The 12,046-nt window shown below is 42.2% G+C and overlaps 1 protein-coding gene across 1 annotated transcript in view; it reads right to left on the bottom strand.

The window, feature by feature from the left end:
• Nucleotides 1–12,046, bottom strand: part of zmat4a (zinc finger, matrin-type 4a) — a 147,580-nt gene that overhangs the window by 101,428 nt on the left and 34,106 nt on the right. Inside the window, exon 2 of the mRNA XM_054610095.1 lies at nt 9,982–10,083. Within this exon, the coding sequence (XP_054466070.1) occupies nt 9,982–10,083 (102 nt within the window). The remainder of the gene's footprint in view (nt 1–9,981; nt 10,084–12,046) is intronic.

Raw genomic sequence — 12,046 nt, 5'->3', positions numbered from 1 at the left:
CCCAGTCTACTGAACATTATACATTACAAATAGACGAGGTAATATCCACCAGGAGTATAGTATGCAGAAGTAGATGAGTTAATATATAAATAACACTAGCAGGGATAAATATTGCTATCACATGCTGTGAAACAAATTAAAGAAGGCAATACACAAATGACACCACCACCAGTTATATGCATAACTTACCCGATATTTTTAAGGCTTTAACGATCTCTGGTTTACAAGTATTGTATTGAGGTCGGGGCGGATGTAGGAGGTAAAGGCAGAGGAGGACCACCGTCCCATTTGCTGCAGGGTTGTCGCTGAGATGCCTTGATTTGTAGCCGAAGTAGCAGCCCCTATTCTAAACGAATGCCCTGAGTATTGCTGAAGAGATAAATTGCTTCTAGTGAGGAGTAGCTCGAAATGAGTGTTAAACCAGGATTTACATAACGGAAGATTCCCAGGGGTAAGGAATAACGGAGAATTACAGGAAGTAATGGGTCTTAAGCGTAGGTACTTAACCATAGATAAAAAAGGGCAAAAAGGCGAGTCTGTACAAGCCACTATTACTGTGCACACGCCACCACATTTGGAGTGTTTCAGCTGTAAACTATAATGGGTAGCAAGAAAGGCCAGATCGGAAAAAGTGATGTCTCTATCCGGGTTAAAGGATTTGGAAGAGGTAGTAAACTCGCCACATCTGAGGAAAGCATAGAAAGCCATTAAAAATACAGACTCAAGTAAAGCATCCACATAAGGGGAAAAAAACCCTACTCTGAGTATTGTCAGTATCCTGTAAAGAAGAGTCAGAGTAAGAGGCTGTCTGTGGTCAGGAACTGGAGGCTTTCAACAGTAATTTGATGGCTGTAACAGAAAACAAACTAGGGGAAGCAGGATCATAACACCTGATATTAAATTGAATGCCAGAAATCAAACTGCGGATATATGGAGGTTTGAAACGGTGTACGTCAGTGCAGTAACAAATGAAAGCACACACCGTGTTTATGAGAACCGGTTTAAGGGGCTTGCCAACAGAAACACAAAACAAAGCGAAAGGAGTCCATGCAAAATCATATGTTCTCACAGTAGACCCGGCTAAACCCTTACTCATATACACCTTGGCTGACGCCATATATTTTCCCATGAGGCCTTGCTCTAGGAAAGCATCAGGGCGTGACAGGGGGGGATTGTAACAGAGACTGGATTGGCCTCTCATTGGCGTAATGAAGGGAAAACAACTCGGGAGGGATAAGACTGTTAATGCTTGAAAATGAGCCAGGGCGGGGAGCTGACAGATCGAAAATTTATCTTTTCTTCCCTGAGTATTTACCTGTGGCTACACCAATTGGACTGGTGCTAAACACGGGGCATGGAGAAGACTTGAAAGGGCTGATGACGTATTGCTTATTAACCTCTTTCTCAAGCAGCTGAAACACCACACCTGGATCGTTTATTGCTGATTGCAAATTTTTTGCCACATACGTTTCGGCGGGCAGCGTGAGGACTCCGACCCGAAAACCCTGAGACAAACCTGTGAGAAGATAGTCTACAAATACAGAGTCAGGATGAGAGGAGAGTTCCCGGGCGCTTCATTGCAGCCCACTGCTCCTCCGGGATGGGTTAAATGCAGAGAAATAATTTCCCCATTGTGGGACTAATAAAGGATTGATTATTATTATTATTATTATTATTAATGCAAGTGCTCGGACATTTATTGGTGTAGAGGGATGCTGTGCTAAAATGTCTTTGAACCATGCTGTTTCCCCGGCCAAGGCAGGATCCTGGACATGCGCCGGGGGCATACCGACCGGGGATGGGCATCCTTGCAGTAGCTGCAGATGTGGTGGAAGTTACAGTTGGGGTATGTACACACGTTTTCGTTAAAGTTGTTTGACCGTGATGTGAATGAAGCACCTCGCGCCCGCGGCTCTCTGCATTGCGCTGGGGCAGAAAGGATTGAGAATGAGTCATAGCGGGCCCGGGGGAGGAGGCTGGAACGCCGCAGCAGGGCACAGCGGGGCACAGCGGGGCTGTGTGGCCTGAATTCCCGCAGGAATGACAGGAAATGACTTGCGTGCCACCTGTGACCATGAGCAGTAATTCAGTGTCCAGAACGGACCAGTTCAGGCGGGAATTGTATTTGTAAAAGGGCGGCTTTGCTGGAGAAAGCTTTGTGGTACTGGTAGAAGATGCTTCTCCCATATTTCAGGTTAAGATCGCCAATTAAAGCCATGTAGCTGTCTAGCTCCTGTCTTCTCTCCGGGTAGACAGTGCAAATCACGGCGCGATATACGCCGTAAGCAACTAGAAACTGCCCAATCGATAGGTCTCTGTTTAATCGTGGATCTGCCGACTTAAACACCGCAGAGATGTTACCACCGGAGGCTATGCTTTTGTCACACTCGGGGGATGGCAAGATGATACTGACCAGATTGATGTTTTTACCTTGCAGGATTTTAGACCTAAGACGCATAGATATGTTAGCTGCTTGTGGGATGTATGGCCTACCCAGTGGAGGAGCAGGGACTGCCGATGCCAGAGAATGTTGAGCGGCTTCCAGTGAAGTGGATGTGGAAGCCTGAGCTTCCATTAAGCCCGTTTGCAGCATAGAGGCCTGGGTGGCGGCTAAGGTGGCTGATGTAGTAGCCACTTTTTCCAGGGATTGGAGTCGTGCATCGATGGTCTGGATCGAGCTAACCAGGGACCGTAGGGTGGAGATGACGGCGTTGTCAGCATTAGATGGACCTGGAGTAGCTGGTGGAGAAGGATTCAGTGCTGCGACGTCCTTCCCCTTCGCCTGCGGAGCTTGTGATGAGCCGGATTTCTTTGCCTTTTTACGCCTGGGAGCGGGTGCCAGGGAGGGATCAACTGGATCACTAGCTCACGGAGCTGGGAGAGAGGAAGACCTGGAGCTGGAACAATGCCTCGATCTTCTAGTCGCGCCAAGAGGGCTTCTTGCTCGTCTGAGGGGGAGCCGCTGCGCCGCGCTAAGCGAGTGCTCCTGCGATGGTCGGCTATTCCAAGTTTCTTTGTCTCTTAATGTTGGCGTGCTCTTGCTTAGTAAATTAACTAATCTAACATCTTAAACAAATAAGTCACATATTTTCCCCCACTATCAGATTAATAAACCTTACACACTTATCAACTTGCATGTATACAAAAATGGAATTTTAGTTACATACACTTAATACACAGGATTTAACAAAGATAATGCAGAGACAGAAATGTGCATCTGTCATGTCACTTACCAGCTTGTAAACATTTTATAACTACCGCTAATATTTACTGTTTCTCTACTTGTTCCACAAAACATTCCGGTCCTTAAGAAAAATATGTCTTATCACCAATGGTCACTGGATGGCACTGTGGTCACATGGTCTTTAAAAGGACAAGAAACATATTTAGCTCTGTTCTCCTCTCCCATATTCAGGACAAAGACCTACTTTATATAACTTGAGTGGGGTTATTGAATACTCTAAAGACTTATACAGTGTTATTCCGAGCTACAGAGAATAATTGTAAGAGAACTATTGTTAGTTCCTGTTCTCTTGACTTACTGCCGTATATCACCTTGAGATCTTCCTCTCAGGGCTGTGGACTGTCAGATTTGTCACCTTTATTGCTGAAGGTGTAGAGGTACCGCCTGGTACCATAAGGGAGTCTCTGAGGAAGTGTATTCGAAAACTCTTCTGTAGTGAGGGGATGATTCTCAAGTGTTAGGTCCACAATGCTGTTCCACACACGTACACCTGTGTTCCCCTCTCTGTGCCACTTTGTCTTCCTCCTCTGTTTCAAGTGGTCCAGTGATTTTCCTTGTTTTATGTATGGTTTTCATTCCGTTTTCGTTGACCAAGTTTTTGCCTAATCCCTGTCTTATTTGAACTGCCTGGTTAGACTGTCTACTCGTGTACTGAACCTCATCTGGCAGGTAAAGACCTACACCTTATCTTGTTGCTTGGGTTGTGCAGTTGAGTCCTATTTGTCCTGTGGTTCCAGGAGTCGTAACACATGGGGAGGAGCAGTGTTTTCTAGTTTGATTTTCATTTTTTTCTTTTCAATTCTTGTCTTTGTGATATTGTTGTTTCATTATCTTTCAACTTAATGAGGTAGTGCTATATAGACTTTTTTGTGGTTATTGTAGTTTGTGCAAATGGTTTGGTCTCAGTATATCCCTCTGTTTGTCTGAATGGCCTGATCAGTCTCTTTATGTTTTCTCCTTGTCTCATTTAGAAAGGTCGGTTTGTGCTACTCCGTTTTCTTCTGTTTGTGCTTTATGGCCCCAGAAATAATGCAAGAAGTATTTTATGTTAACTTTTTTGCCTTTCTAAAATAAAACTAATTTAAAAAAAACAAAAAACACCTATGCCTCTCTGGTCTTCCCACTCAGTCCATGACAGCTGAATATATGAACATTAAAACGGGACTATGACATTTACCTTTACACAATTTCTGGGTTCCAAGTCTTTTAAATAACTCAACTTAAAAGACCTGGACAGTAAAACTCTATATTTCCAGAGGGCTTCTCATGACTCAAAACGAAGTGGTTTACTTTGTATTTTCTTTGGCATGAAAGCTGCAATACTTTAGTCTAGGTTTTTAATGTCTTTCAGCAGGCCACTGTTTTAGTTCACTCTCACCAGCAGTAACAGCAACACGTAAATAAAATAAAATTATAAAAGCTCCAGTACACCCATAATAGACTAACAATAGACAAGCAAAGCTAGCTAACTAGTTCACATAGTTATGCATCCATTAAGATGTTGCAATAGTGCTTTCTCAAGTAGAAGCAGGCATTGCAAATTTAAAAAAAAGCCTTTGCAATGGGATGTTGTGATGTATTCACTTTTAAAATAATCACCAGGGTTGGGCAATTTTACCCTTTAAAAGTGACTTGCTATGTTACAGCATTACCTACTGAGAAAAGTTGTTTGAACACTTATGAGTTACTGAAAATGAAAACCCTTCGTGATTCCTTGCATAATTTTGGGAGGCGTAGCCTACTCTACGCCTACCTTTTGAATGTATTGACTCTACCGTCATTGCAGAGCCTTGCCCCTGGTATCTAACTCTGCAGGCAGGAATGACAGAGGCAATATCCCCTTTTCACCGCACAATTTGCAGTCACACATGAATTGCAAACCCACGGATTACGTTTCTCGCTACACTAGAATGTTACTTTTTAACGTGTAAACCCCCAACACTGACTGTTGGCAAATTCAATTGAAAAGTCATTGGCTGGCAGTAATCTTTTCTACCAGTGTTGATAAATTCTTATGATTTTGACTTAAATAAGTGTGTACATATTGTTCCTTTTTAGAACATCAACATAATTGACAAGAATTCCTCAACTTTCTACTAGAGTACATATAATAAAACTCTGAAACCTCGCTTTATAACTACTTGGGTCACTCTCCATTCTATTTTCTCTGAGAAGTTACTATGAGCAGATACAAATCGTATCCATAAGCTTTCATCACAATGTTTCCACTTTTGGGAAAAGAAATGCAATATTTTGGCTTTTGATTAAAATTTCTGCTGTTTCCACACATTTTTTTGTGAACAAATTGAAAATGCACATGGTAACAGATCGAAAAATACACATCAGGCACCTGAATACCCCAATACCCAAGCTACACCCAACATCAATGCTACATACAATAGTAATAAATAAATCACTAGCTGTTTTTTAACTTCAATACAAGAAACCAAATTGTAGATTAAGTTAATTATAGAACTGACAGTGTTCCACCAGCACATAAACGTATCATACACCTCGCTCCCAAATCTCTCCCCATTCTATTTGCTCAGTGAAGTAACAGGCAGTGATTTAAAAGAGGCTCTCCTGAAGCACTTGGCTGCCTGTCAAGAGATACTGCAGCGCAGCGAATCCAGTGCACATGCAGAAAGAGACGAGGGCATAAATTAACATGAGCCACGCAAGTCTTTGAACTCTGATCTGCTCTGCAAAGGAGGGCTGGCTTTGATGTATTAAAAAGAAGGCTTGAAGATCAATTAACTGTTACTGCTGTAACTTCTGTTTAACATTCAATTAAAAGAAATGTACTGAAATATAAAGAATTGTCGACAAGCTCAGAGATCACTGTGTTAGTGTGCGTTAGATGACCAGTCTGTCCAAAAATGTTCAGCTAATTCCTTTAAAAACTTTTCGTTTTGGTGTAACAAATTATTTAATTATTTTTTTCATTTAAATTTTTATTTGAGTAATGCACATTTATAGCCTCATCCAGAAAATGATTCATACTGTTGGGAAGCTTAGTACTACTGTATCTGTTTTCTACTTTCAGCCAGTAATATTCTGTATTGATACATCTATAATATGCTACTGTTGTCACCGCTTTTAGTGTTACATGCTAGCTGATCTTGTTGAATGTTTCTGATAACATGTCAATCACCCAGCGTGGGAGCCACTGTTTCAATGTCATCCTTAACACCTTAGTATGCTTAAAACTAGCTAGTTTGTACAACTCAACTTAAAGCAAAAATGTTTATACTTGATCCCAATGCCCCTTCAAAGACTTCTCCGGCATGCATACAGTGCATCCGGACAGTATTCAATTTCTTCAAAATTCTACACACAATACCCCATAATGACAAAATGAAAAAAGTTTCTTTAAAATTTTTGCTAATCTATTAAAAAAACAAAAACTCACATGTACATAAGTATTCACAGCCTTTGCCATGACACTCAAATTCAATTCAGTTGATTGGACATGATTTGGAAAGGCACACACACACACACACACGTCTATATAAGGTCCCACAGTTGACAGTGCATGTCAGAGCACAAACCCAGCCATGAAGTCCAAGGAATTGTCTGTAGACCTCCGAGACAGGATTGTATCGAGGCACAGATCTGGGGAAAGGGACTGAAAAATGTCTGCAGCATTGAAGGTCCCAATGAGCACAGTGGCCTCCATCATCCATAAATGGAAGAAGTTTGGAACCACCAGGACTCTTCCTAGAGTCGGCCGCCCAGCCAAACTGAGCTATCGGGGAGATGGGCCTTAGTCAGGGAGGTGACCAAGAACCCGATGGTCACTCTGACAGAGCTCCAGCGTTGCTCTGTGAAGAGAGGAGAACCTTCCAGAAGGAAAACCATCTCTGCAGCACTCCACCAATCAGGCCTGTATGGTAGAGTGGCCAGATGGAAGCCACTCCTCAGTAAAAGGCACATGACAGCCCGCCTGGAGTTTGCCAAAAGGCACCTGAAGGACTCTCGGGCCATGAGAAACAAAATTATCTGGTCTGATGAAACAAAGATTGAACTCTTTGGCCTGAATGCCAAGCGTCATGTCTGGAGGAAACCAGACACCGCTCATCACCTGGCCAATACCATCCCTACAGTGAAGCATGGAGGTGGCAGCATCATGCTGTGGGGATGTTTTTCAGCGGCAGGAACTGGGAGACTAGTCAGAATCGAGGGAAAGATGACTGCAGCAATGTACAGAGACATCCTTGATGAAAACCTGCTCCAGAGCGGTCTGGACCTCAGACTGGGGCGAAGGTTCATCTTCCAACAGGACAACGACCCTAAGCACACAGCCAAGATAACAAAGGAGTGGCTTCGGGACAGCTCTGTGAATGTCCTTGAGTGGCCCAGCCAGAGCCCAGACTTGAACCCGATTGAACATCTCTGGAGAGATCTGAAAATGGCTGTGCACCGACGCTCCCCATCCAACCTGATGGAGCTTGAGAGGTCCTGCAAAGAAGGATGTGAGAAACTGCCCAAAAATAGGTGTGCCAAGCTTGTAGCATCATACTCTAAAAGACTTGAGGCTGTAATTTCTGCCAAAGGTGCTTCAACAAAGTATTGAGCAAAGGCTGTGAATACTTATGTACGCGTTATATTTTCGTTCTTTATTTTTAATAGTTTTACAAAAAATTTGAACAAACTTTTTTCACTTTGTCATTATGGGGTATTGTGTGTAGAAATTTGAGGAAAAAAATGAATTTAATCCATTTTGGAATAAGGCTGTAACATAACAAAATGTGGAAAAAGTGAAGCGCTGTGAATACTTTCCGGATGCACTGTATCTCTCTCCCTTTTTTTTTTTCTTTAAGAACTGTTACATGATCTTCTTGTTATGAATTGCATAATAAAGTAAAGCCTTTGAGCTGGAATTTAGAAAGGATTCCGGGTACCTTTGTCATTGCAAGATGTATCTAACACAACCTCGACAGGGATAGTGTTGTACAGTACCAACACTAAAAAGGTATCCCAATATCCTTGCCATTTAAACGGTATGCTACCTTATTTAATTAGTACTTTAAAAAAGATAATGTTTTAGTAAGAGACGTTAGATATTTCTTGTGAGTGGAGTCGATGCGGGACAGCAGGGCAGTGTGTGTCTGCATCGCTCTGCTTTAGAGGACATCATTGGTATTGGGTTCCTGCCGGAGCAGGCAGTTTTAACTTTGCTTTGGTTAAAGAAAAAACTGGGTTCCAGGATTTAGTTAGCACAAACCAGAAGGATGGGGTAAACAAATGAAGTAGAAAAGAAGATTGGCAGGTAATTAAGTGCTCACAATTGCTTCATGTAATTCAGCTAGCAAATGACGCAAAATGGGCATGTGGTAAAGTATTTTTAACATGGTTCTCAGTAACTTGACAAAAAATAGTTTGACGGCGAGAGTGACAATATTTTCAAACACCACTTCAACACAACATAGTGCTTTCTGTAGTAACTAGTTTCCAGGCTTTAACCTTATTTTCCCCTCATCTACTTCACAGAGGTTCATCAGAATGTATTCTGTTCTTTAATTAATACATTCAAATATTTTCAGTTCCATGTTCTGTCATCTATTATACCATTACTTTTCCTGATATTTAGTTTTTTTGCTCGGTATCGTTTCAGTATTGGCATCAAGATATTGATGCAGGGTGTCGTATCAAAGTCGAAATTTTAGCATCATGTACGTAGGCCTTCGGTGGTCAGCTCATGATGCTGTTGCTGCCATATGTGTTACCACACTGCTTACCTGAAGCTATGCTGAAACATACTGCTACTCAGATAGAAGCCCCACTTCCACTTGAAAATGCACCGGTGGGCTCTGAAGTCAGCTTCCTCAAGGGATGAAGTTATTATTGTCACTCTAAACTCCCTGCATTGCTGAGCTTGGAGCTTCTTGAAGGAGACTGACCGAAGGTTTACTCTGCATACAGCAACACGTTACCTATTCCACATTTGGCTAAAAGATGTGGTGTGCACACCACACCAATTGCTATGTGCAGCACCCCACCCCTGAACAGTTTGAAAGCAGATTTAAGACTCTGTTAGGCAATCCAGCAAGCACTGTATTTGAAGCATACTGAGGCCTTGACATATCAAATAATAAATATATAAATATATATATATCCAGAAAATCACATCATATAAAAGTTATAAATTGATTTGCATTTGATTGAGTGAAATAAGTATTGTATTTAGGGGAGTTCTTCCTGTGTCGATGAGAGGGTCCCTGGACAGAGGATGTCATACGTGTACAGATGTAAAGCACTCTGAGGCAAACTTGTGACTTTGGGCTATACAAAATGTATAGGACACGTGCAATACAATACACTGTGCAATTATAATTATAGCTATAATAGTTTTTGTCTGTACATATAATATTTCAGTTATTGTGGATTTTTTACTGTTTTTTTATTGCTTATTTATAATATTTGTTTTTATTTCATTTTATTTTTTATCTTTTACTATGTCTCTTGTGTGCACTTTACCCTATGCTGCTGTAATCCTGCAAATTTCCCCACTGCGGGACTAATAAAGGATTATCTTATTTTATCTGAATTGAACTGAATTGAAAGTGTGTGTTTAATAATAGTATGTCAGCTGTAGGGCTGTAAGGTGTGCAGTTCAGCCAAGTGTCTCTGGGCAGGGGATAGAGCCAAAACAGCATGCTATTAAGCCTTTCATTATTGACAAAAATGTGCAATGTATCAGAGTCATGTGAGGTAACGTGAGGAGGTGTCTTCACCTCATAATGGGCAACCCTCTGGGATTCGGAGATGAGCTGAGCACTGCACACTTTGCAGTAGCTGTCTGTGAGAAGCCTTTGGTCCACTTCTGTTGACTTCATCTGGAGAAAGACAAATATGGACATGGTAACTGATCTGGACCCACTTTGTGGCATGATGTGAACATGCAATGTTGACCAGTTAAAATAGAAGAAGCCTGAATTTTGTATTACCAATCTGAACGCCTGATGTTAAATCTCTTCCCTTTCGAAATGAGGTAAAATCTGCAAGTCTGAACAACGCAGGACCTCATTCAAAAAAGTGCAGAAAAGGAAATCAGTATTAAAGTTGTGTCCACAACATTTACTTTCTGCACAAAAAAGCCATCTTTCACATGACCTTGCTTTGTAGGTCTGTAGGGAGCTAAGGCAAACCGACCCAGATGTAGTAGAGCAAGTAAACTATCTAATTTTATACCTTCATCGCTGTTTATCAATTTTTCAATATCTCAAGCATTTCAGTTAGTGACAGATGCTGAGTGGCCTTTGCAAGCAATGAGTCAGAAAAAACACTTCATATCAAACATTGCTCGAAAACTTGAAGCCAAAATGATACTTAAGGATGATAAATAACAATCGTGGATCCCACTAAAAGTTTTTTCCTAGAAATTCATTCAAGGGTATGACTGAACTTGTAGCCCTGTATTGGATAAAAGGGGATTCAGAGAGCGCAACTGCTAAAAGCTTTCATTGCCTCCTCCACTGACACAGCAGAGCTATCTCTGATTGCTGTTATTAATTAAACCAGTTTCCATTAGGGAGTCACATTTCATATTTGGTAACAAGGCTCAAAGTATCCTCATTTAAACAAGCAGCACAACCAAGAACTGAAGTCATGAAGGTTTAAAAACCATAGTTAATGCTGCATGTTGTCGTGGTCTGTTCCGTTTCACATACAAATAAAACTTTGAAATGTTTAACCAACAAATTTGACCAACACATCTTTACAAACACTCAGCTGGTAGTTGAGGCAGTGCCAAACTGCAACTTGCTTTCATAAATAAATAAATGCTGAGTCACGTGAGTTTGAGCCAGTTCCAACATGTTTTTCTGCTAGGTGTCAGGGAGGGGTAGTGTGGACCCAATAGCAGCGCGACTGGACAAGGAATATAGTGCAGCAGATTCATTTGTGAGTGGGACAAACAGCAAACAAACAGGCAGGATAAGACTCACAGTGGGAAACAGGCAGGGGATCAGGCAGACGGAAACCAGAGGAAGCGGAGGCTAAATGCGTGGACGGGGACAGAAGGCTAAGGTGGCTAACCGAGGCAAAAGCAAGGTAGAAATCCGGTGGTTGGGGACAGAAGGCTGAGTCGTTGACCGGGGCACAGGCAAGGCAGGGAGGTCCAGACAGGCAGGGTCGGCAATGGGAAATCAGTCCACAGGAAATTGCTGGAAGGTCTAGCATGAATACAACGAATGATCTGGCAGCGAGTGTGTGAATGAGTGGGGCATTTATACTGCAGGGTGTAGGTGCAGCAGAGTGAGCAGGTGAGAGGGATTGTGCTGATGAGGTGGGTGTGGCAGAGAGGTGCACTGCATGAGGCTGATTAGGGCCGTTTCTCAATATGTGAACTTCTCTGTACTTGTGTCCTCGTGAACTTGTGAAACGTCATCAAGCGCGGCCCAAGTACTGTTCCAATACACAAGTTCGCATCAAGCCAAGTACGGTCCAGATACCCGGAAGTGTCCTCGCTCCGCCCATTATACCGAGGATGCATCGGAGTAGACTTGTGTGGACTTTGGACAGCCAAGTATCCCAGAATGCATTTCACCAGCCAAGTATCCCAGAATGCATTTCACCAGCAAACAAGAGCCGACAGTAGCGGAGACGGCTCACAACTGTCAGTTATCATTGTCTAAATACTGCTGTTGTTGTGTAACGGAATTTAGTTTTAACATTTTTTTAAGCGAGAATGTAGTTGTTAAGACTTAAAATATGCGGTCGATTTATCAAGATAGAGCCTGTTTGAAAAAAGCGCCGACGTTTGTCAGAGATATGAGAGGACCAGAGAGGAGACCGGGC

Source organism: Anoplopoma fimbria, chromosome 13, assembly GCF_027596085.1.
Source record: "Anoplopoma fimbria isolate UVic2021 breed Golden Eagle Sablefish chromosome 13, Afim_UVic_2022, whole genome shotgun sequence".
Lineage (NCBI taxonomy): Eukaryota > Metazoa > Chordata > Actinopteri > Perciformes > Anoplopomatidae > Anoplopoma > Anoplopoma fimbria.
The sequence above is the reverse complement of the archived record's forward strand: the minus strand, read 5'-3'. Positions and strand labels throughout refer to the sequence as shown.